Below are 23,191 nucleotides of genomic sequence, written 5' to 3' on the forward strand. Positions count from 1 at the left end.
AGTCCTTACTTCCTCGTCTCAAACATCATCCTGATGCCCATGCTGTCCATTCTTGCCCTAGACGTAAAGAAGTCTCCCAATGGGCTTCCGTTAGTCTCATACATCTGAAATAAATCCAGGTCGCACAGTCCTGCCACGATGGCCATAGGATATGATCGAGACGTCGCTGGAGTGTTTGTCATCCTCCATGCTTTTGTTGTGCGCAGCACATACTAGTAGGTGTAGGGAACGTGTGTTTACAGTGTGGAAGCACTGCTTAACGAGCGCTATGCTGCAAGTGCAACGAGTGATTTAACACACAAGTTACCATGCTGAGTAGATCCCAGACTCACTAAGCACTCGCGGGCAGCCTCAAGCAATATTGACACGGGCTATTTGCAACCTCATTCATCGTGATCCCCATATATGTCTGTCATACAGCCTGCTGCAGGGTCCGAACGGGATGATGACTGTCCAGAAACCGGTCAAGCATGTAAAATCGTAATTCTCGCTGCGATACCTCGACCTGCACGTCCTTGATCGACAGCACACGAGTTGCGGAATCAATGAGTATCTATTCTACACTCTTCTAGAAGCATCTGCTCATCCGAGGCGTACTTCGCTATAAGCTCCCTTCTCTTTCCTCGGATCTCATCGCCCTTGGTCGCGTACAGTCCATCCATCATAGCTTTCAACTCACCCACAGCCCCAGCATTCAGGAGCTCTCCCATAACGGCCATATAGATGGCATTCTCTTCTGTCATGCTAGCATGCTCCTGATAGAGGTTGTCTCTCTGTGTCCCACGTATGATCAACATTGCCCGCTCAAAGTCCAAATTCCCTGGCTCAAAGGTCACTTTGCTGCTTGCTCCCTCGTCACCAACCAGGAAGTTATGTAGCTGGCCTGGTGGCACCGTGATCGACTCGCCGATAGCAAGAACGGTAGCCTCGAATGATGCTTCGGTCATGTCAGGGGACGTGTAGATGGTCATGGAGCCGGCGAGTATCGTGAAAGTCTCGGAGAATAGATTGTGGTAGTGAGGGAACGTTGTTGCTGCTGGAGCTAGATCACCCAGCACGACAGTGCGTGCATTCTCGTTGGAGAGTGCTGACTCGATGATGGTGGGAATCTTGTCTGCTGCCATTCTGTAGGCAGATTGGAAGGCTGATGGTGATAAATTCGATGATGTAGTATTCGCGAGGATTCTCAAGTGAACTGCCATGTCAAGGAACGCTTTCAGCTATATACTCCTAGAAGTCCTAAAACTCCATATACCGTATCTCTCAATTAGGAGATTTGCACTGCCCAGTGCCAATCAACACTATGTCGAGATTTGAGGAAGATCTATCTAGGTTAAATCACTCCAGCATGCTTTGCCTCCCAGTCATCTCGTGAAATACTGTAGAAGTACTGTACACCTTACGTCAGCTTGTATGTTACAGTAGGTCTCGGCAGTCTGATTTATTGAGCACACCATTAGCTGGATGATACTCTATCTTGGAGGTGGCGGGTACGACTCGGCGGGCGGCGTGACACGCAGAAATATTGGTCAAGTGTTTGAATCGTGGATGGGTCGTGGTGCAACTAGTAGACGAGCTAAATTGCCGATACTGTAGTGGTCAACAGACACCCTGGACCATATCAGGACCTCTTCAGTACTAGTAGCCTCACCCGTTTTGTTACACACTGGAAAGGCATAAGGATCTCAGTCTCATGACAGGACTTGATACTGACTGAAGCAGACATCCTTCGTCAATGGTGACTTGCACTGGACGGTGGCTCGATCGTCAATGATTTTTCACTGGTAGAGCGGCTCTTTTGGACGAGTCGAAATTTGTCGCTTGAATTTTGTGAAAGATCCTCGGGTCGAGAACGGTGCGGGCTTGGGATTATAGGCATGGAGACTAAGACAAAAGTGAGATTTGCCTACAAACTCGCTTACTGCGTCCGTCAGTCTGGGGTCTGGTCAGCCTGGTCACTTTGGTCACTCCTCGCTGACAAAGATCAGGTTCTGAGGTTCGTTCTGGTCTAAACTGGTCAAATTTTCACGCGCGCAAAGCTGAGCGATGCTTCAAAAACGGCTCGTCAGCTTACTGCTGCTAGTCCCTTGGCAGCGGCAGACCGTGGTGACGAGAAAGGCAAATTTAGCTGGCCATCCGTTTCCAGTAGTCTAGTAGTATGTCTGATGATCAGCGTCCATATGTTGTGACCCTCATAAGCAAGCTGAAAACTTGAAGCGATCAGGAAAACAAAGATGTCGACTCACTTCATGGCGTCGTCTTCACTCACGCCGAAAGACACCGCACTGGGTGTCGTTGGAAATACGACAGTAGTCCGGCTTTGTCGCGTCGTGCCAGCAGACCATGCTCAGGTCTTCCTGAAGCTCGAGTCCTTGAACCCGACCGGCTCTTACAAGGATCGCATGGCCAAATCCATGATCGAAGAAGCCGAACGCCGTGGGGACCTGAAACCGGGTATGACCGTCGTCGAAGCCAGTGGAGGTAGCACAGGCTCCTCGCTCGCATTCGTCTGTGCGGTGAAAGGCTGTCGGCTCTTGGTAGTCTCGTCTAATGCCTTCGCGATGAGCTGGCGCTGAGCTGGCGCTGAGCTGGCCCGCTCTGGCTCCTATAGTACATATAATAAGAATAAAAGCTTGACCCGTTCATGCAGGGTGCGTGGAAGAACACGTGATACTGAAAACATTCAGAATCTAGCCATGATGAATAGTGAAATCATGAATCTCAGGTGTCTGGTGGCACACCGATGGACCTACACCGTTCTGTTAGCGAGGGTGTCGATCTCGTGCTAGTGATTAGGATATAGGCACGACTACAGTATAGAAGGGAAGGCACGACTATGGGAGGGAAAGCACGACTGTGCGAGGGAAGGCACGACTGTGCGAGGGAAGGCACGACTGTGCGAGGGAAGGCACGACTGTGCGAGGGAAAGCACGACTGTGCGAGGGAAAGCACGACTATACGAGGTAAGGCACGACTATGAAAGGGAAAGCACGACTATGCGAGGTAAAGCACGACTGGGAAAAAAGGGAAGGTACAAAATCGAGAACGTAATTTATTCCATGTCGAAAAATAAGTGTTCCTTTACTGTACTCTGGCTTTCAGAGACGCAGCACCTGAATTACTGGCTCCAGTTTAGCCTAGATGCAGGCAGAATCGGAAAAACATGAGATTCGCTGCGGATTGGTCACGATTCGGTTGGTCAGACGCTGATTTTTCACCTACTAGTAATTTTGACCTTAAACCCTTGCGAACAACAGTACCAGCGCAGGGCTCGGCCTATCTTCAGCCCAATACAGCTCGATACCAGCCCGACACAGCTCGATACCAGCCCGACACAGCTCGATACCAGCCCGACACAGCTCGATACCAGCCCGACAAAGCTCGATAAGAGCCCGACACAGCTCGACATCAGCCCGACACAGCCTAATGTCAGCCCAGCACAACTCGCTACAAGCCTATGGGCCAGCTCGGTGATATGGCAGTACTATAGCAATTTTAGCACTAGTAAATACGGGCCAGTCTAGTACTGTACCTGCGTAGATAGGATTAGTAGTACTGTAGTTGTGCGACACAAAAGTTTGACAAGAACAGTAAAAGTTACAGTAGCCTGATAGAGAAAAGCTCGAGTGAATTCAGGCTCATACGGGGGTTAGCGAGCTCGCAGAACTCGTGACGAGCATTACCGACGGAATCAGAGTCCCAGAGCCCGTAGATTGATTGCTTGGACAGCTAGCCCCTGGTCGTATAGCGGACGACTGAACGATTGGGATCGCAGCCTGACCTGTCATCACATCAGCCTCAGCTTCGCGAGTTATAGGCTAAACAAGCACTGGCAGTCGTTCCCAGATTGAGAAAGATTGTCCCATTTGGATTGCGTCTGCTCAGTCTTGAGCTGTTGTCCCGGAACAATCGCTCTCAGTCGAAACTGCTGAGATCCTGCCCCGAACTGTTAGTGACGCTGATGACAATGTTGTCAGTAAGTGCACTTTTGAGCGTGGTCGAGAGAATGAGCGTACGTACTAGTGCGCAGGAAGGAGTTTCCCTACCTAGGTGAAGAAGAACAATTCCGGCTTGTCGGCTTCAGCAACCTGAAAATAGCCATGACACATCTGACCTGTGCCTCGAACAACCATGCAACCAGTCTCGCTATCCTTGCCGTCATTCAGGTCGACGACCCAGAAGATAGCGGTGTTCTTGTGCCTCCTATATGCCAATTGAGTATCAAGAATTGTTGAAGGTAGAAACACATATTGTGTACTGCCAGAAGATTGTTGAACATCGAATATCGCTGAAAGGCCTGCGTCTGGCGGTATACCAACGCCTGTTGATGATACCCGGTGCCCCAGAGGCAATGTGCCTTGAAGGATCATGGTCCAAAGCCACTCATTGGACTTCCATCGTCGAGCGGTCTCTCGATGATCTATCGTGCTAGAGTCGAGGCCGGTCCCAGTTTCCTCGAAAAAGAACCTGTAATCAGCTTCACTTCTCACCCACTTATCATCACCGCAATAAGCGAAATTGCCAGTGTCCAGGTCGAAGATATCCTCCAAATTAGCAGGGATTTTGTCGTGGTCGCTGGTTTCCCAGGTTCCGAATACACTATGTCTCGTGAAGTACCAGAGCACTTGTGCCGCATAAAGAAGCTTTTCCCGCATCAGTTGTTTAAGCAGACCCCGTACCAAGGCGGTTGGGTCGTTCTTCCCTGATGTTTCCAGACATTGCAAGATGCTTGGGTCGACCGCTAGGAACTTGTCCACTTTCCACAGCCAACCTCGTAGAAGTAAGCCCTTTTCGTGAAGCTTTGCTGGTGAGGCTCGTACGAGCTCGCTGTCCTCGCGCCAGTCAAGTTGAGCAAGGGACAGATTTTGCTGAGGTCCCCATGAATATGCCAGACACTCACCATCCACGCCATTGCTGAAACGAGTCAAAGAGAGATCCCCATTGAATATCGCGAGCGCAAAAGCACAGATACTGAAGCCATAGCCGTTACTGACAATTTCGTTGGTGTCAAGTCGCAAGGTATAGTGGCACATATTTCCCATTATTGCGAGGCGATCAGAAACATGACTGTTCATCCTTGGTTTCAGATATATCAAAGCCTGAGCAGCATTGCATACCTGTCGATAGTCAGGGTCAGGTTCACTGGAGTCCAAGTTTTCCTCATATTTCTCGCCATCCAGCGGCATATAGGATGACAGTCGGTCGATTGTGCGGTAGAGCTGCGTCTGCAGCTGCGAGTCGATCTCATCGTCGTAAATTGAGACTTGTGCATACGCGAAGCTCATGGCCAAATAAAATTCATATAAGCTGAAATCGGCTTCACCTTCAATGAAGCCAAGAGTCTCGGGCTTCGTCAGATTTGGTTCATGTTGAATCAACAGTCTCATGTCGAATCCTGCCGAAGTAGACTCCTGTAGGGTCCATGCACGAGTGAAGAATTTATCCTGTTCAATCAGTTGTAACAGTTCAAGTAGGGCAGGTAAGTCTGTGGGAGGAATGTGTTGACCTTCTACCATCCGGGCGAGTAAATCGAGTTGTGCTTGCGTGTTGATGCGAGTCTGCAATATACCCAACGGATGACTGCTTCGCTGGTACACGATGTCCATGGACTGAATACCCAGCCACTGCTGAGAGGGTTCCTCTTGGACTATGCATTCTCTGTCGAACCAGATGAAGGGCACTATGTACTGAGCGGCATAAGAAATTGCTCTCGACAGGATATTTCGGGGGACGTTGCAGTCTCTCAGTCCATCGTTGGTCTTGACGAGATATCTGGCTGGTGCCCTTACGGCAACATGTGCGTCTTCGTCGCTAGGCCATGTCCAAGATACAGCAACGTAGTTTCTGCAGTTTGGAAAATCGAAAGCATGCGTGACTTCCAGTACGTCTCGGGTTGGCGCGTTGTGGAATCCGATTCGTCCAGAACATAGGCAGAGAACTGACGACGACGCGGAATCATGGGCCTCGTCAGAATCGCTGTGAGCAGGATGATCGGCCGCGGGACCTAAGAAGCTAAGATTACGTGCCCATTGTCGAGCTTCATCTCGTGTCTTGAGGCACTGCTGAAGCTCTTTCAGGGCCTTTACGACGTCATCGGACTGATAAAGTTCGCCGAAAGTCTTATCAACGTCGAGATTCATTCCTAGACGAGACTCCGCAGTCAAGCTTTATAAAGCGCACGCGACGGTGTGCACGCCGGCATGCATAGCTCGAGAAGATCGTAGACTGGTGCTGCTTGCTGATATATGATAGGATCAGTGAAAGAGTGGCGAGATGAAGTGAGGACTTGGAAGTTGTTGGCGGTTGGTGGTTGTCTTGGCGAAAAAAGTACCTGGTAGTACTAATGTGGTAAGTACAGTATCTAGGGATGTGGTAGATTTACGGTGAGCACGGGGGCCTGACCTAACTTACTCACCTTCCACTCACCTCGCCTCACCTCACACAGGAACCTCTATGCACCTTCGTGCGCACTAGGTAGGGACTTTACGTGGACAGGCTTTCGGAAAAGGGGCTTGCTACCAAAGTATTCAAACTAGGCCCTAGTTTATGTAACCTTACCCCCCTCTTTCAACTACAATACCTATGACGAACCAGTTCGGAGGGATGCATTACAAGTCAAACAAAGCAATATTTCACATCCTTTCGTTCATGAGGTAGGTGTATGTATCACTGTAAATGTCAAATGGAGTGGGCACGATCGACACCAAGACCACGCCCAACTTAGTCAAGGTGAGGTACAGGCCTGCAGCGGTCTTGATAGTGTACCCTTTCGAGCCGCCGAGGTTCGTATGGTGAATGTTTGCGCCTCGTGGACATTGGTAGTAAGACCGCCGAGAACAGTGAGGTACCTACCGTCCACGACACTGGAGACGGTGAAGGTTGTTGCGTCGATATCAGCCTCGTGCAGAATCCATTGCTGGTGGATACTCTCATGGTCCGACGTGGCTTTGGTCGCAGAGAGGAGGAGGGCATTCTTTCCAGCATCTACGGCATACCCATTGGCCCCAAAGGTGAGGTAGCGACTCTCGGTGAGAGAGCCGCGTACTTTCTTGTGACCTTCTTCGGTGTACATGGAGGTGTCCGAGTACATGGAGTATTGGAGACCATACGGCGGCTCGCGCTTGGGATTGTACAGCTCGGCACAGATACTCTCTGTGATGTTCTCTTGGTATGTGCAGTTACTGTCGCTACCAAGAGTTGGGGCGGCCGGGCTCGACAGGGTCGGCGGGAGGGTGTAGTCGGGCTTGAGGCAGTGGTCAGCAAAAGTGCCATTCATTGTACAAATGATACCACATAATCTCACGTTCTCAAAGTCAAAATGCGTTGACTAGGTAGGTTCGACATGTGTTCACGTCGCCACGATGTGATTTGCTCTGTCACAACAAGAATCAGTTTCGAGTCTGGCCGCGTTCGCCAAAATAAGAGGTTGGCTCCCAGTCTTGACATCGTAACCTTTTGCCTGTAGCCGTTGCTCTGCATAAAAAACTTCGGCCTAATATGTTCGGCCTGCTTCTACGGCTGACAATGGCCTTCGACGCGGAACGTACCAAGGATCGGATTGTTCAAAGTTAGTGCTGGTCTTGCAAGAAGATGGAGTGTTCAATGAGGCTGCTGCCATGGTGATGGCGTTTTAGGTTATGGGGTAACGAGCATCACCAGGTCTGTTTACGGACGATATTCAGCGAAGGAGACGGGCGGGACAGTTTTGTGGATTTTGAACATACTGTACTAGTACTGTGTGACATCAGGTACTTATTTTGTACCGTTACACCATCGAACAGAATGCAGTTCAACTGAATTCTCCTATTTTCACTTTAAGATGCACTCCCACCCTTCTTCCCGGCCTCAGATGGATCGACTTTCCCATGGGCAAACTCTCCCTTTCCACTGCCTCCACTTCCCGAGTTGCCACTGCTGCCAGTGCTTTGTCCAGAAGAACCCGAATCGCTGGTGCCACCTCCACTTGCCAGACCACCCTTCTTCCCGGCCTCGCTGGGATCGACTTTGCCGTGGGCGAACTCGCCGGGTGCGCTGCCGCCTGATGAAGACATTTTTTGTATAGAGGTTGGGTGAGGTATGTACTGCAGATCGTGATATTAGCACGATAGGTCAATCCAATAGGAGAACAATGGGCATTCAGCCACACGGGAGTGTCCGCACTTACGTTCTTCTAGCTTCGATCTCTTTTGCTGGTACTAACACTAGTACCGATTGACTGTAACCTGCACGTTATTTGGCGTAGAGAATATGTTGACAGACAACTTCGCAAGATACTTCAGTGAGAGCTGGTCATGATGTACTTAAGTACATTCATATCCTTATTTCACTTGTGTTCTACCCCTCTTTCAACTGATGTCATTATGCCTATTGATGACACGAGAACCGGATATCCCATGGGGGCCATGCAGGGACGACTTCAATGAAACGCACGCTGTGGAGAGTGTGGAGAACGCGATGGGCCATACAGTGGCATTTCCGGGGAACCCTGTGCATATTGTTGCCTGCCCTCTGGTGCCTGGATGGGAACAGTCATGAGATCAGTGCAATACAGGCCAATCACTTTGATGTTCATGAGAACACTCAACTGCATTTCCTTTGCGCTCTGAAACTCCAATCCCCCAAGAGTGTGTGCGTCCCTGATTCGTGAATCATGCGACTCTCTCCTGTACTGACGCTCAAGAATAAAGACAAGAATACTGTGCGTCAAATCATTCATGCGTCAAAAACATAGGACGCCAACGCTAAATACCAATCGTCACTTCTTCACCAATGAGATCCAACCTGCAGCGCTTTGCCCATCACTGCCAAATTGACCGCCTTTAGCCACTGCCATAACGTCTGCTTGGACAATCGGTGCAACCGTCTGAAGGACCTTTCCAGCTGCCAATTTGACAAAGGCCCATCCGCCCAGCTCAGTCATGACCATCCCAACCTTCACCTCAGGCGTCGGTGCAGCTTCAGCATCTTGGGCTTTTGGTTGCTGGAAGAGTTGCTCGACATTTTGCACCGCGACTTGTTGATGTGTGTTGGCCTCGGCAAAGCACGTCGCCGCCAAACCCTTGACCGAAAGTCTCTCTTTCACTGATTGTGACTCGGAAGGATTGGTGAATTGATATGCCGCTATTGCAAGACCGAAGACTGCCATGCAGTAAAGGAACTTGATCCCAAGCAGAACGAAAAGTGGGACAATGGGCACCCGAGTTGCACCATAAGTGTTATTCCTGGTCTGCTCAAGAATGCTCAGGCTGGGATGGTGACATGACATGACGCGCAGTCCAGGACTTGTCCGACAGCGCCGACAGGATTGCGCAATGGCCACAGCACACGATATCCATACATCTCCAATGGAACAAGAGGAGTGACGCTGTCTTGCGCCATGAGGGCTTTGAAGGTGATCCCCTCCGGTCGCAACAATCGTGTCAACATCTCAGCATATACGCCGCCGTGGATGATACTCCAGGGCAGCCTGGCGAGCGGATAAGTCATCAATCACTGCGTTATGCGTGCCTTGACGATGTTGTGACTGTTCCTGAACCGTTCATCGGGTCCGAATTTGGCGAAGCGGTCGCCGGCGCCGGCGTACATGAACCACTTCAACCGGACTGAACAGCGATTTTGTAGGCTCGAAACGTCCAGAAATACTCCTCCGGCTCGCCAATAGCGAAGCTGTCCAACACACAGTAACAGACATCTTGTTTGGCAGGTGAGGCGCGAAGGCCCTCCTCTGTGGTATAGGAGCCTCGGATCAAGTTGACTTTGTGCTTGTTTTGGAGTTCGAGGGCACTAGGTTGCGCCGTGTCTCTCGTCAAGACAGAGACGGAAAATTCCCCAGCTTCCGATAGTGGTAAGAAAGGGTCAGAGCAGAAGCGCTAGGATTTTGAACGTCCTCATACATTACACCACTGATTTGCCTTGAGCACCTGTGCCGCCAAAGACGACGACTCTGATAAGTTGGTCGGACACCACTGGGCCTTCAGATGACATTTTTATGGTAGCCTGAGAGGGTCCGGTGGAGTGTATCCACATTAAGAGTTATTGTGGGCTTTTGATCCTTCCTCAGATGCTCGAGCGTGTGAATTGAATTGGTCAGCATAGATGGGGTAAAGGCCCTGTCTGGTTAAACAGTAATCTGTCCACGCGGCTGATTTGCAATGTCCAGGGGCAATACTCCATTATCATTCAGTCAGGAGTGTCTTTCCAGGCGCATGAAGCGTGGATGGATGTCGGCGCGCCATGCGACCAGAATGATGCCATTGGCATGGACTCTGATATGGCAGCGTTTGCGCAAGGGAAAAGGCACCTCAAAGAATACCAGACCGAATCGCCGATTGCTTGCACATTCCATTCATGTCCGAGGAATTGAGACTGACAATTATATTTTTCGAGTTGAGTATTCCTCAGGTATGTTTATTCCAAATGACCTATGCTGGCGCTTCAGTACCTTCCTTTTCCTTCACAGGCTTCGGCCCCTTTGTCGACTTCCATTCCATGAAAAGACCGGGGACCATGGCTGTGCACGCATAAGCCAGTCCAATATAAAAGACCACGATGAGCGCATGGTTGTAAACCTTGATCACAGCTGGCAGTTGTTCTGCGCTGAATACGTTCCTTAGGTCTGTCGCACCCAGATCCGCAACATTGATCGGTGTATTGCCTGGCAGACTCTTAAGCCCCGAGATGAGTTTGTTGTCAAGAACATTCTGTGCGATGGCGACAGAGATCGTACCACCGAGACCCTGTCCGAAGAAGACGACGGACATACCGGTGGGGACGTCCTTTTTAGGAAGGACCGCCTGGGCTGCAATGTTGGTTTGTTGAAGACCGAGTCCGATTCCAAATCCATATATGACCTGGCAACCAATCCACATGGGGTGTGCGGTCGTCGGTGTGAAAAGGGTGACCAATCCTGCACCGATGGGCGCCAGGGTGGCGCCAGCGAGGATGGATGGGTTGTAATATCCGAGTTTCATGACGAGAGTGCCGGAGAAAATCGACGCTACAACCAAACTGAGAATGAATGGAAGGGTCGAGAATCCGGACCTGATCGCCGAGTCGCCCTTGATTGCTTGGAACCATATGGAAAGGTAGTAGATGACGATCATGAACGAAGACCCGAGGAAGAAAGAGTAGAGGGTGCCGGCCAGGATGGTTCTTTGCTTCATGATGCGTGGGGGTACCGTTGCAGCCTCTTGGCGCCAGATCTGGATGCCGATAAACACCATGAGGAGCACACCAAACACAACGAACAGTGCGATGATTCGACCGTCAGACCATGCATATGTCTGACCGCCCCACTGAAGGGCCAAGAGCAGACAGACAACGCAAGGGACGAAGATCAATGTACCCGGAATATCGATGCGCGAAAACTTTTCCTTGAACGGAAGATGGCCCAAGGCTGGGGCCGTGTTATCAATGGCGAAGAAGAGGAAAACCAGGACGATGGCCCCAATGGGTAGATTGATGTAAAAACACCATCTTGCATTTCGTTAGTATGGTGCGACTGGTTCTTGGTTGTCATCACTTACCTCCAAGTCACTTTAGTAGTAAATACACCTCCGAGCAGGGGTCCTGCAACCGAAGCCACACCGAACACGGCGCCGATCAGGCCCATGTAAAACGGTCGCTTCGACATGGGGGCAGCATACATCATCAGAATCATGGCGCCGTTGAACAGACCTCCAGCCCCAAGACCAGCGACGGCACGTCCCCAGATGAAGCCGACCGAATTTGGAGCAGCCCCACATACGGCGGAGCCTATCTCGAAGACCACCACAAGGCTGATGAAGATCCATTTGGGTGAGTAGAAGGTGTAGAGACGGCCGAAGAAAAGCTGTAGGGCGGTGGTGGGAAGTAGGAAGCCGGCATTGTACCAGCCGACATCTCCAAAACTGTTGAACTCGTCCGTAATCTTGGGAAGGGCGGTGGCGATAATTGTTCGATCAAGAGCAACCAGGAAAATGGTAAGGTAAACGCTCAGGAGCACTGAGACGAGTTTTGCACCGGTAGGGTAGACCTCGGCTTTACTGGTAACTTGTTCGAGAGCGGCGCCTTCATCTGCGGGATCTTTTGAGAGCTGTTCGTCGTCGGATACTGGTGCTGGCGCCTCCTTTTCCCGGAGTTCCTCGTCGGAAGTCATGGCGACGTGCGCTGGAAGATAATAGGTGGGTTGAGGGAGGTAAGGTGGAAGGAAATGAACAAGTCTGTTACAATATCTCAGGTCATGAAGATGGGAAGAAAATGTTGTTGCCTAGTAGAAAATTAGTGTATATGAGGCGTCTGGAAGATTGTGTTGACGTCGAAGGGGTTCAAAGAGTCAAAGGCGACGAGAGTCTTTTTGTGCGAGTCATTGTGCACGTGTGGTATGCAGAAACGGGAATAGCATTTGGTATTTCACGGGTCCCGATTGGTCGGAATGTTCACTCGGAGCTGTTTCGATGCCGGTTCACGGATTTAAGTCACTTGGTCAATGGATTTAGCGATTCGGCTGCATGGAGTTAATGCCCCACGATGCCCCCAAGTGCATACTTAGGTACTCAATTTAGGTGTCATTTGGGCAAATTCTTGCGCCTAGTGACCCCAAACAACTGCTTTCGGTCCTGCTAACAAACTGCCTTTCACAAGTTCGGCGCCGACGGTGAAAAACGTCTCCGGCTCCTCCTTTTCATGCTTTCATATACTTGAACCTTCTACAACCCGTTGAACCTGAAAGATTTGAGTCGATTGTAAACGTCAAGACTCAACCTGACAGCATTCTTTTCACAGTGGTCTCAAAGCTCTCAGGCTGCCGGCGAAGGAGTCGTTCAAGCTCACCATTGACGACACTGGTTTCTCCATTTCGGATGGCCTCAAATACCGTCGTCCAGTCTTTGGCGACTTGATTGCCCCCAGGCCCATGAGACCCCAGCGGAGTTGTGACCTTGCGATCGTTCGCATGATCGTCAAACGACACCTGCTCGACGGAAACTTGCTTCCCCGCCATCTTCCCAAGCAGCTCCGCCGTCTCGTTTAGGCTCCATGATTTTGGCCCACTCAGCACGATGATCTTGTTGATATATCTGGCGTTCCCTGGGTCTCCGACAAACTCCTTGATGAGATTTGCACTGGCCTCGCCCAAGTCGCTGATGCAAGCCCATGCGACTCCGGGGCCTGACCCGTTGTGCGGAACCCTCACTTTGTCGTCCGAGCCTTGCACATCGAAAAAGCCCGTGTACATGGGCCACGTTTCGGAGTATATTCCCTCCCGGATAACGGTGAAGGTGACTCTGGAATGCTTGCTGACCAGTTCCCTCAACCACGCCTCCGTCTTTAGATGTGCTTGCATGACGTATGCTGCCGATCGCGGTTGGCCATCACCTCCGAAACCCAGTGATGTGTAAAAGACATGTTCAATACCCGGACTACTGTTGAGCGCTGCCGTGATGGCCTTCTGATGAGCCTGGTAGGGTACGTTCAGCAATCATATTCATGACGTGGAGATTTGGTCTTACCTGGAAGCGGTTTTCAATTTCGATGCTGGGATAGGAGATTAGGAAAAGGTAAGATACGCCATTGAAGACGTCCTTGAAGCTCTCGGGCGCATTGTAGTCAGCTTTGCGCACTTCGATGCCGGCCTTGACCACGTCTTGTGGTATCTTGTCTGGGTGTCGAGTGATAAGAACTATCTGCTCTGGCGGCAGTATTTTCGTGATGTGCTGGTACACGCTGGTCCCCAATTTACCAGCGGCCGGGAAGATGGCAATCTTCTTTATGCTTTGAGACGACATTGCTAGCGGGATAAGTCAACGAGCGGTATGAACTCGAACAAGACCTTTTTTCCCTGACTTTAACGGTTCAAGCCGTAGGATAGCAGGTTTGTCTATCGAAAGTGAATTCCTACTGCAAGTTACCTGCCAGATTCATGTTAATTAGGTGCCGAAAACATGCATATGTCATAGCCTAGTGTAGCCTTCCTCGGACGGACCAAATTCCCATCGTATTTCTAACACCGGCCCACTTGAAACTTTCGAGATTAGGCTGAACTCCCCGCATTCTCTAGAATACCGCAAAACTTTCAAGTGCAACGATGAGTAATTCTCGTAAACTTGACTGCTATGAATGGGACACATATGCGCCAGTAGTAACTGGACGAAACGCCGCCCGTACTCTATGTAAAATGTAGTGTACAACGCTTCTACGCCTTTTCCATCGAACGCCTACCTGATCCAGCCTTTCGGTCCGCCCCACCTGCCCTTGACCATATATTTGGAGTAGACCCATGGGAAGAAATCTTTTTTCAAATGATAAAACGCCCGACGTGGAACTGCCTGATCGATACCGAACCAGCTGTTGAACGTCTCTTTGGGCTCACCACCGTACTTGAACTCGGCGAGAAGGACCTTGCCGTACTCCGTCGTGAGCGGACACGATGTGTAGCCATCGTACGTGGCATCGGATGCCTTGCCCTGCATGGATAGCAGGATGTTTCGCACCAGGACGGGTGCCTGTGACGTTATTGAGGCGACAGTCTTTGATGTCGGTAGGGATGACGCATCTCCACAAGACCAGACATTAGGGTACTTTTTGTGCTGTGTCGTTGCTTGATCCACGTCGACATAACCAGCCTGGTCCGCCAAAGCACTGTCCTTTACGAATGCATGAGGTCCCATCTTGGGCACGGCATGCAAGAAGTCGAAACGCCTTGTGACCTTGTCTTTTCCGTCCGGACGAGCAAACGTAGCAACGTCGCCATCGACCGCGACGAGGTCGTGCTGGAACAGCCCTTCAACTCCCCTCTCGACACGTAACTGTTCGAGTGCGGCACTGTACTTGGGTACGCCGAACATGGCTGGAAGACCAGTGGCGAATGAAATTTTGATCGGTGACTCCGCACCGGGGTTGTACAATCCGGCCCGTTTCCAATAGTCCAGTGCCAGCCACATGAGTTTCTGCGGCGCACCAGCACACTTGACAATCCCAGCCGGTTGAGTGAACAGCGCGGCACCGCTGGAGAGTTTCTGAATGCTGCGGAATGCCTTGTCGCAGAAGTCGTAGCCGTAAATGGAGGAGACAAGAGATTTCGGATCGGCGAGGGCCTCTGGCAGGCCTTTGACGCTGTCGAAATTGACCTTGATGCCGGGCGCGACCACGAGCTGTTGGTAGCCGAGCTTGTCGCCGTTGTCCAGCGTAAGGGTGTTCTCTTCTGGGGAGAAAGACCCGACACCATTGTTGTAGAACTTGAATTTGGGATCAACCAGGCTGTTCAGGGGCTCTCGAAGATCCTCCTTGTTTTTCAGACCACCACCGACCAGCGTCCATCCAGGCTGGTAGTGGTGCCATTGGGCTGGGTCGACTATCGCAATGTCATTTTGGGAGAATTTTCCTGATCGCAGGAGCTGATGGCTGACAGCTAGTCCGGCACTGCCTCCACCGACCACCACGATCCGATGGTCTCGAGCAAGTGGATTTGCTGGTAGTACTGTTGCGAGGTTTCGCACTTGTTGGCCACGCACTGTGCGACTGAGCGAGCGCCCGGCAGCACACGCTGCAGATGTTGCGCGCTGGAGAAGCATTATCAGATGTGAGAACAGGGGAATGAACGCATGGTCATGCTATCAGATACAGACGAAATAAATATTTCGAGGAACGCGAAACGGTACGACAGATGGATACATAACCAAAAGATATCACGAGATGGTGACCCACATGTTGCAGAAATTGTAAAATTTGGTTTCTTCGGCGAGCTGACGGCGGGTGACAGGCACTCGGAACCAGATCGCATTCCGATAAGCAACTTGATGAGTCAGGTCGGCAAAGCAGTTTGGTGAGTAAGGTCGGCGAGCAGGTCGATAGATTTATGCAGTGAGCAGGATATGATTTAGCGGAAGGATGACCGTGCAGTGGGAGGCCGACCAGGTCGGCGAGCAGGACCAGTCACGTGTCAGTCCCCGATTTCCCGGGAGGTCCGGCTCCAAGCATAACGGAGAGTGCTTAAGGAGGCCGCAGCCTTGTCGGTCTGATGGATTTCAAGTGTACGTTTCAACTGTCGCTCGACTGTGTTTTCGTCGTTCCTGGATGCTAAGCTAAAATGACGTGTGTGCGACCCTTTCTCAACGATGCTCGTCACGGGATGAAGGCTCTATTCCCAGCAAGGACCACCACTCCAGCATCCGTTCATTCTTGCAGCAGTTTCCGCCCTTCGCAGCAACAGATTAAAACCATATCATACCAAACCTGGTCTTGGCGAGATGCTGCTTCGAAACCCAAATCGACCAGTACACCGCCTTCCAAGAAACAAGTAGCTCGTGCGCCTTCCCATGCTCGTCCGAATGTCAGGCGAAGCCTCCACACAGAAGTTTCAAATCGAGCTTCGTACAGCAACGAAGCACCCATGACCAAGGAACCGACCATCCACGACATCTTCGAGCGCAATACAGGAACATGGCAGTACGTGGTCGCAGATCCATCCAGCTCAGCCGCCGTCATCATCGATCCTGTCTTGGACTTCGACGCAGCCACCCAAAAGGTGACAACGCAGGCAGCCGACTCACTACTCGCCCTGGTCAAGGGCAAAGGCTTAAATGTTGAGATGATCCTTGAAACGCATGCTCATGCAGACCACCTTTCAGCAGCGTCGTACCTCCAGAACCACCTTACCCGACAGCAAGGCCACAAACCGCTCATTGGCATTGGAAAGCGTATAGGGCAGGTACAGAAAATGTTCGGGCAAAGGTACGGCGTACCGGCGGAGGAGTACCGAGCTGTATTCGACAAGCTCTTTGATGACGACGAGACTTTCAACATTGGTGGTTTAACAGCCACCGCCATCCACCTTCCCGGCCACACACCCGACCACATGGGCTACAAGATTGGAGGTAAGACTCTAATCCACCATCTGTGATCGAGTAGAGCCGACTGACATGACTTTCCAGACAACGTGTTTTGCGGCGATACTATCTTCCACGCAGATATCGGCACTGCCCGTTGCGACTTCCCAGGCGGTAGTGCAAATGACCTTTACGGCTCACTGCGAAAGCTCCTTGGGTTTCCTGAACATGTGAAAATCTGGACGGGGCATGACTACCCTCCAGAAGAGCGCGGTAACCCCATATCTTCAATGAGTGTTGGAGACCACAGGGCCCAGAACAAGCACATAAAGGACGGTGTCAGTGAAGATGAGTTTGTGAATCGGCGGAAGGAACGCGATGCGACATTGGCTGCACCGAAGCTACTCCACTCGTCCCTGCAAACGAACATCCGGGCAGGACGACTTCCCACGCCCAACGAGTCTGGGCAGCATATACTCCATCTTCCTTTAGACGTGCAGAGCGAGAAATGGTAAGCGTAGGAGACTGGCGATGGACAGAGAAGATCGGAGGTGGTGGCAGGCGTACGCTCTCTGCTCCACGCCATTGAGGATGCTCCAGTGTTCGCATCTGCAACTCAACATTTGCCAACTCTGCAGACAGATATTCAGCCATCCTGATACATTTTTTCAACCTCCTGCGCGTTTTTCTGGTGGTCTTCTTGAGGCGAGGGATTGCCTCTGGAGACGAATCGCCCGCACCATATTCGGCAAGCCTGATTTCGAGCGTTTTTCTGGCCATAGGCAAAAGATCGCTACGCTGTCGCTGGTCCCCTAATGCGTGCTGGAGATATTGTCGTTGTTGTTGCAGTTGCGAGTACTGCGAGACGCATAGCGTTGGTCCTGGAAACATGGTGGTGGTGGAAGAGCATAGCACTTTGAATAGATGTGCTTTCGTTGACCGCGGTAGGTTCAGGATCAGATTTCTTGACGGTTATTGATTCCATGTCGCCTATCTATAGAACGGAACTCACTGCCTTTGCTTGTTGCGTGGCCCTGATTGACTCATCTCACAAAGAGACAAGGCTGAGCCGGAAGGAGCTCGGACGAAGGAGGGTGGAGCACCACAAACATGATGCCGATTTGGCTGATTGTGCACGAGCGTATAGGCTCACACATTCCAGCCGCCGTGTCTAGCAGCTTCAGCAAACCTCCACAGACCAGCATCGCGTGCGGCTTTCTGCACAATTCCAACCTCCTCTTTGTCCACAGGTCGATTGATTTCAGCGTAACGCTTCTCTTTGCCAGCTTTGGAGCCTCTGTTCTCCTTGCCGACATGTGCATTTGGATAATACTGCTCCATAACATTGACAAATACGTCTTTACCAAGAGTCTCAGCAAGCCACTGCATGATCTGGACTCCTTCGTGCTCCTTGCCAGGCATGACGAGATGACGGACCAAAAGTCCTTTCTTAGCAATACCATCGCCCGTGAAACACAAGTCGCCAACTTGTCGGTACATTTCCTGAATGCTTTCTTTGGCCGCATCAGCATATGCGTCTGCCTTGAGGAGTCGCTTGCTGGTCTCGTTACTCCAGACCTTGAAGTCTGGTAGATAAATATCAATCAGGCCATCCATCAATTTGAGACTTTCCAGGCTGTCAAAAGCACTGGTGTTGTACACGATAGGCACATTAAGCCCCATGTCTCTGGCAGCTAGGATTGCCAACGCCACTTGAGGCACCACATGTTCCGGAGTGACGAAGTTGATGTTGTGCACGTTTCCCACCTCTTGTAGTTTCAACATCCATTCCGCAAGTTCATCGGGCGTCAAGTCAAATCCCACTTTTTGATGTGCGATGTCGTGGTTCTGACAGAACACACAACGCAGGTTGCAGCCACTGAAGAACACAGAACCGGAACCATGGTGACCTTGCAGGCAGGGCTCCTCGCCGAAATGTGGTGCAATAGTTCCGATCTTGACCGTTTCAGCGCCTATCAGACAGTGCCCTGTGGTCTCGTAGCGGTTGACATTGCACAACCGGGGACATAGATTGCATTGGCGGAGGTGAGCATATGCGGCGGACCGTTTCTTCGCAGCATCAGCCGAAGAAATGAGATGATATCTCGGGATGTAGTCGTCGAGCAGAAAGGGCGGAGCGAGATGTAGGCTTCTTCGATTTGGCTTGATGCGTTTGAACTCGGGTAAGGCACGAGATCGGATCGTGCTCGGCCGTGTTGCGGCTGGCTTAGCGAGGGATGATCTGAACATGGTGACCTCTCAGGGAGTAGGCGAACATATTCATAGGTCACCGCTCGGGGAGGACGGTGTCCTTGTGATAGAATGCAAAGATGTTGTTGATGAGAAGCAGAGAATTGACACACATCCCATTCGACGAGATGGACGTCATTTCCCCGGCTCATCCTCGCTGCAATGCAATGCGGCTCCATCAAAGGTGGTAAAGTAACCTTCCGCATGTCACTGCTTAGTGAGTTACACACATAATCCAAAACGCTGCATGCGCCATTCGGTGCAGACGGCAACAGCGACAAGCATTCCGATTGCTTATAACATCCAGCTTTGAAATCCCTCTACATTCCGAACTTCCAATCTTTCAACCTTCTGCGACCCCATCCTCCGTCCACTACCATGCGCGCCATAATCGCGGTACCGTGCATTGTCGCGCTCGTCCTTCGAGCATACACCCGCAAATCCCTCACGATCATAGGCTGCCTAGTCGCAGGCCTAACTGCGAGCATCCACGCCCTTCATCCGTCAGCAATCCCCTTCACTCTACTAGGCACGTTCTTCCTCCTCGGCACATCCGCAACCAAGGTCAAACACGATATCAAAGCGACCCTCACACAGTCCAGTAGCGGCAGCTCCGGCGGCGATGGACCACGCACGAGCGTACAAGTCGTTGCCAACAGCGGCTGTGCAACCCTCTTGATCCTGATACACGTATGGCTCTATGGTCTCGGTAACACCACCGCACCGCAATGTTTTGGGGGAGGTACAACAGCAGACATTCTCCTCATGGGCATAATGGCCAACTACGCCGCAGTAGCAGCGGACACATTCTCAAGTGAACTGGGGATCCTGTCAAAAAGCAAACCCGTGCTCATCACGAGTTTACGCACCGTCCCTCCAGGTACCAATGGCGGTGTCACTCTTGCGGGCCTGTTGGCCGGTGTGGGAGGGAGTGCCGCCATGGCAGTAACGAGTCTATTGCTGCTTAAATTCTGCGGGGCTGGTCAGAGCGGACGTATACAAACATTTCTCTTGCTCACTGCTCTCGGCACTGCGGGTACGCTGCTCGACAGTCTTCTTGGGGCGGTCCTGCAGGCGTCAGTGGTGGACCGGCGGACGGGCAAGGTTGTCGAAGGTCTCGGAGGTGCCAAAGTCTTGACGAAACCTCGCCAGCCGCAACATGGAGCCGAGGATGCTGGTAGCAAAGGCCACGAAACTCGTGTCATCAATTCCGGAAAAGACGTCCTGGACAACAACCAGATCAATCTTCTTATGGCCTCAATCATGACTATATGCGGCATGGTCGTAGGCCAGCTGGTACTGATGTAATGATATGATATGTATATCGTGTCAATTATATCCTCCATCCACGTCCCTCGAGTATTAGCTATCCTTGGTACGCATTTCCGTGTGATATCAAAATATATCCAGGCCAAACACCATCGTCTCAGTCATTGCTGCATTCCGGGTATCATGTCATCCCAATCTACTAAACTATTCCAAAAATCCATTTCTACCCAGGAAAGCTTTTCCTCCCATACCAAGCGCCAAACTCCGCAATGCCATGAAAAGCATTAGAACACAAGCACTGCCAATATGACAGCCATGAAAGGCCAGCCACCAAGTTGCAGAAGGGACAGACGTGGTGCCGATGCACCACTGTCAGTCTCAGTTGCAGACTGTGTCGACGATGCCGCCGTATGGGACTTCGATGCTGTCGTTGACTTGACGCTACCTAGCGTTGTCGTGGTTTGCGATGGAGGTGCCGTCGGCACAATAGTCGTCGAGTCCAGACCGACTCCTCCGGGTCCAAACGATATCGTCTCCCCAGCAATGGTCGTCTTCACCTGAGAAGCATCAGATCCGATTTGATAGGTCGTACCAGCCACGACCACTTCGCTCTGATCCACCGAAAATGTCAGGCCTTCAGTCGTGTACACGACGAACGGCGACGTGACCAGAGTAGCAGGCGCTATAGTGGTGCTGGGTAATCCCACACCGTCGGAGCCGATTGAAACCTTGGTTCCATGAACAATTACCGTGGTTGCCGGCGCATTCGCACCAATTCTGTAGGTCGTGCCGGATAAGATGGCAACGGTCGGTCCAACGGTGAAGGTCAGATCGCCGACAGTCGTGATGAACGATACGGTTTGCACAGGTGCAGACGTCATGGCTACATTGTTCTGCTGAACTCGTGTTATGGTGATCGTGGCGGAAGGAGCGACTATCTCGGATGGATGCACTGTGAATGTCGCGCCATTGGCTTGTACGGTGGTTGCAGCGGCGGTTGGGATCGCAATTGTTTGACTGCCAATAATGACATCGGAAGAGGAGACAACGACTCGGACGTTATCAACCGTCGTCGTGAGCGGTGCGATAGCGTTTGCAGAAGTCGTCGGTGCCGGCGTGGCGAACGGTGAATTGAGGATGGAAGCAATGATGTTCCCAAGGCCTAATTTCGTCGATGTCGTTGCGACCGACGTGCTCTGGCCAGTTCCAGCTCCAGCTTGATTCGGGGTCGGCGGAGAGCTTGTGGCAACGATGTTCGTCTTCGCACCTGGATTGGTGTTACCTCCGCTTCCACTTCCTGCAGTATTGCCGTTCTTGCTCGATCCTTCTCCTGTATTTCCGCTGCCACTGTTACTACCTGAAGTCGAACTCGACCCTGTATAACTGTTGCCGCCACTGCTGCCTTGATTCGATCCTCCGGTACCACTGCCACCAGTACTGCTTGCTTGCGAAGCTCCCCCAGAGTTGCTGTCCCCGCCTCCATTTCCGCCCCCTGGCGCATTGTTCCCACCAGGGCTTGCTGTGCTTGACGTCTTTCGCGTCGTGGGAGAGGGCGGCGAAGGCGCTGAAGCGGGCGAGATAGATTGGAAGTTGACGGCAGGAGAAGTGGTTGAAGGAGCGACCACCGTGACTGGTGTCTTCTTGGTGACGATGACCGTGCTCGTATATGAGGCGCTGGTGTATACTGGAGTGGCTTGAGTGGCAGCCGGTGCGAACGGTGGTGCGGTCGCCGTCTCTTCAGGACTCGCGGTCGCTACCTGTGGGAGACTGGCAGGGAATATCTGTGGGACGAGTCCACCAGTCCGGGTTGGACTTGCCGTTTCCGCGGTTGCATTGGCAGGTATGAATGGGGCGTTCGACGCTCCTGGTACGGCTCCAGGTATTACTGTGGCCTGACAAGCAGGCAATGGAGTTATCAAAGTCGCAGTGTCCGTCACAGACACATTGCTGGCTGTAACAGTCACGTCAAAGCCTTCGGTGACCGTAACGTATACGGTAGGAGGGACCGCCCCTACATATGTGACAGATCCAGTACATGTTGGTGTATCTGTCGTGCTGTTTAAGAAAACGGCAACACTAGAGTTGGTCCATGAACCTGTAGAGATGACTGGCAAGGAAGGTGGTGCTAGAGATGTGCTAGTGGTTGTAGTCGAGGAGTTCGAAAGCGCCGTTGAATTGGTATAAGCCACACCTCGCGGGCCTTTGTTGCTATATTTGAGAGCCAGCCGTCTACTCAATGTGGGATCTTGCGCGGAGGCTGCTGCGGCTGAAAGCGAAACGAGAGACCAGGAGAGATGCATGTCGCTATTTCGTAGAGCGACTTGTTCGTCTTCGACCGTTCAAGCGAATGTTCAATATCTGTCGTGTCGTTGAAAGCGAGCGAATGTGCCAAATTTGCACTATGGTTGCGGTACCTCAATTACTCATTTCGACACTGAAAGCGATCGACTCTGGCGCATTAAGCGCCACCTTCAATACCTCGTCGATCTGATACCGACGGGTTCTGTCCGTAACGGCTTCTGTCCAAGCGGGTGTGTTTGATGTGAAAGAATAGGAAGCCATGAAAGCAGCAGAAGGCGATAGCTTGAGAAGTCTCAGACCTTTGGGTGATAACCCTTGGAAATTCGCCTGGGGGAGGTGGAGATCCAGAGCAGGATTTGCGGAGTTTCATTCACTCAAGGCTTCAGGGCTTGGTCGTGTTGCTTGCATGATGCATGATTGAGTTGGGACGGTCCGGTAAGGCCAGCAATCGACAACCCGCTCATCGCAGCCTCGGGACATTCGACTGGCTGACAGTGGCTAATGGCGCTGATTGCAGTGGGCTCCCGTAACAAGACGGGAAAGGTCACCTCAATCGGGTGGAAAAGGTG

The 23,191-nt window shown here is 51.7% G+C and overlaps 12 protein-coding genes across 12 annotated transcripts; 3 read left to right on the forward strand and 9 right to left on the reverse strand.

Annotated features, from left to right (window-relative positions):
* Window positions 1–542: 542 nt before the first annotated feature.
* Window positions 543–1,124, reverse strand: EDD37DRAFT_649839 (uncharacterized protein; the record flags this gene model as incomplete). The annotated part of the gene is made up of 1 exon (XM_062818182.1): window positions 543–1,124. One exon carries the CDS (start codon window positions 1,122–1,124, stop codon window positions 543–545), a length of 582 nt encoding a protein of 193 aa, XP_062669830.1.
* Window positions 1,125–2,234: 1,110 nt separating this feature from the next.
* EDD37DRAFT_665564 (tryptophan synthase beta subunit-like PLP-dependent enzyme) lies at window positions 2,235–2,614 on the forward strand (the record flags this gene model as incomplete). The annotated part of the gene is made up of 1 exon (XM_062819252.1): window positions 2,235–2,614. One exon carries the CDS (start codon window positions 2,235–2,237, stop codon window positions 2,574–2,576), a length of 342 nt encoding a protein of 113 aa, XP_062669831.1. The 3' UTR covers window positions 2,577–2,614.
* A 1,140-nt stretch (window positions 2,615–3,754) lies between these two features.
* On the reverse strand, window positions 3,755–6,264 carry EDD37DRAFT_390924 (uncharacterized protein). The gene is made up of 2 exons (XM_062812231.1): window positions 4,021–6,264; window positions 3,755–3,958 (listed from the first exon to the last, which is right to left on the reverse strand). Exon 1 carries the CDS (start codon window positions 6,138–6,140, stop codon window positions 4,047–4,049), a length of 2,094 nt encoding a protein of 697 aa, XP_062669832.1. The 5' UTR covers window positions 6,141–6,264; the 3' UTR covers window positions 3,755–3,958; window positions 4,021–4,046.
* Window positions 6,265–6,632: 368 nt separating this feature from the next.
* Window positions 6,633–7,276, reverse strand: EDD37DRAFT_608967 (uncharacterized protein; the record flags this gene model as incomplete). Its single annotated transcript, XM_062815091.1, has 2 exons — window positions 6,633–6,805; window positions 6,853–7,276. The coding sequence occupies 2 exons, from the start codon at window positions 7,274–7,276 to the stop codon at window positions 6,633–6,635; spliced, it is 597 nt and encodes a 198-aa protein (XP_062669833.1).
* Window positions 7,277–7,814: 538 nt separating this feature from the next.
* On the reverse strand, window positions 7,815–9,265 carry EDD37DRAFT_649843 (uncharacterized protein; the record flags this gene model as incomplete). Its single annotated transcript, XM_062818183.1, has 2 exons — window positions 7,815–8,081; window positions 8,768–9,265. The coding sequence occupies 2 exons, from the start codon at window positions 9,263–9,265 to the stop codon at window positions 7,815–7,817; spliced, it is 765 nt and encodes a 254-aa protein (XP_062669834.1).
* A 1,156-nt stretch (window positions 9,266–10,421) lies between these two features.
* EDD37DRAFT_564323 (major facilitator superfamily domain-containing protein) lies at window positions 10,422–12,136 on the reverse strand (the record flags this gene model as incomplete). The annotated part of the gene is made up of 2 exons (XM_062814004.1): window positions 10,422–11,475; window positions 11,526–12,136. 2 exons carry the CDS (start codon window positions 12,134–12,136, stop codon window positions 10,422–10,424), a joined length of 1,665 nt encoding a protein of 554 aa, XP_062669835.1.
* Window positions 12,137–12,455: 319 nt separating this feature from the next.
* On the reverse strand, window positions 12,456–13,934 carry EDD37DRAFT_629802 (uncharacterized protein). Its single transcript, XM_062816541.1, has 2 exons — window positions 13,492–13,934; window positions 12,456–13,439 (listed from the first exon to the last, which is right to left on the reverse strand). Exons 1-2 carry the CDS (start codon window positions 13,761–13,763, stop codon window positions 12,737–12,739), a joined length of 975 nt encoding a protein of 324 aa, XP_062669836.1. The 5' UTR covers window positions 13,764–13,934; the 3' UTR covers window positions 12,456–12,736.
* Window positions 13,935–13,946: 12 nt separating this feature from the next.
* On the reverse strand, window positions 13,947–15,806 carry EDD37DRAFT_391014 (uncharacterized protein). The gene has a single exon (XM_062812233.1). The coding sequence runs from the start codon at window positions 15,546–15,548 to the stop codon at window positions 14,193–14,195; it is 1,356 nt and encodes a 451-aa protein (XP_062669837.1). The 5' UTR covers window positions 15,549–15,806; the 3' UTR covers window positions 13,947–14,192.
* Window positions 15,807–17,634, forward strand: EDD37DRAFT_391015 (putative metallo-beta-lactamase domain protein). Its single transcript, XM_062812234.1, has 2 exons — window positions 15,807–16,850; window positions 16,908–17,634. The coding sequence occupies exons 1-2, from the start codon at window positions 16,064–16,066 to the stop codon at window positions 17,315–17,317; spliced, it is 1,197 nt and encodes a 398-aa protein (XP_062669838.1). The 5' UTR covers window positions 15,807–16,063; the 3' UTR covers window positions 17,318–17,634.
* On the reverse strand, window positions 17,635–19,297 carry EDD37DRAFT_391016 (pyruvate formate lyase activating enzyme). Its single transcript, XM_062812235.1, has one exon. It carries the CDS (start codon window positions 19,050–19,052, stop codon window positions 17,952–17,954), a length of 1,101 nt encoding a protein of 366 aa, XP_062669839.1. The 5' UTR covers window positions 19,053–19,297; the 3' UTR covers window positions 17,635–17,951.
* Window positions 19,298–19,430: 133 nt separating this feature from the next.
* EDD37DRAFT_649849 (pyruvate formate lyase activating enzyme) lies at window positions 19,431–20,360 on the forward strand (the record flags this gene model as incomplete). The annotated part of the gene is made up of 1 exon (XM_062818184.1): window positions 19,431–20,360. One exon carries the CDS (start codon window positions 19,431–19,433, stop codon window positions 20,358–20,360), a length of 930 nt encoding a protein of 309 aa, XP_062669840.1.
* Window positions 20,361–20,483: 123 nt separating this feature from the next.
* EDD37DRAFT_391018 (uncharacterized protein) lies at window positions 20,484–22,751 on the reverse strand. Its single transcript, XM_062812236.1, has one exon. The coding sequence runs from the start codon at window positions 22,619–22,621 to the stop codon at window positions 20,606–20,608; it is 2,016 nt and encodes a 671-aa protein (XP_062669841.1). The 5' UTR covers window positions 22,622–22,751; the 3' UTR covers window positions 20,484–20,605.
* Between the last annotated feature and the right edge of the window lie 440 nt (window positions 22,752–23,191).

This window comes from Exophiala viscosa (genome assembly GCF_022695815.1).
Source record: "Exophiala viscosa unplaced genomic scaffold EDD37scaffold_5, whole genome shotgun sequence".
Taxonomy (NCBI): Eukaryota; Fungi; Ascomycota; class Eurotiomycetes; order Chaetothyriales; family Herpotrichiellaceae; genus Exophiala; species Exophiala viscosa.

Coding starts and splice junctions, on each gene's coding strand:
- EDD37DRAFT_390924 (XM_062812231.1), bottom strand. CDS start 6,140: ATGAATCTCGACGTTGATAAGACTTTCGGCGAACTTTATCAGTCCGAT.
- EDD37DRAFT_629802 (XM_062816541.1), bottom strand. CDS start 13,763: ATGTCGTCTCAAAGCATAAAGAAGATTGCCATCTTCCCGGCCGCTGGT. Junction 13,440..13,491: donor ATCGAAATTGAAAACCGCTT/CCAGGTAAGACC, acceptor GAACGTACCCTA/CCAGGCTCATCAGAAGGCCA.
- EDD37DRAFT_391014 (XM_062812233.1), bottom strand. CDS start 15,548: ATGCTTCTCCAGCGCGCAACATCTGCAGCGTGTGCTGCCGGGCGCTCG.
- EDD37DRAFT_391015 (XM_062812234.1), top strand. CDS start 16,064: ATGACGTGTGTGCGACCCTTTCTCAACGATGCTCGTCACGGGATGAAG. Junction 16,851..16,907: donor CATGGGCTACAAGATTGGAG/GTAAGACTCTAA, acceptor ATGACTTTCCAG/ACAACGTGTTTTGCGGCGAT.
- EDD37DRAFT_391016 (XM_062812235.1), bottom strand. CDS start 19,052: ATGTTCAGATCATCCCTCGCTAAGCCAGCCGCAACACGGCCGAGCACG.
- EDD37DRAFT_391018 (XM_062812236.1), bottom strand. CDS start 22,621: ATGCATCTCTCCTGGTCTCTCGTTTCGCTTTCAGCCGCAGCAGCCTCC.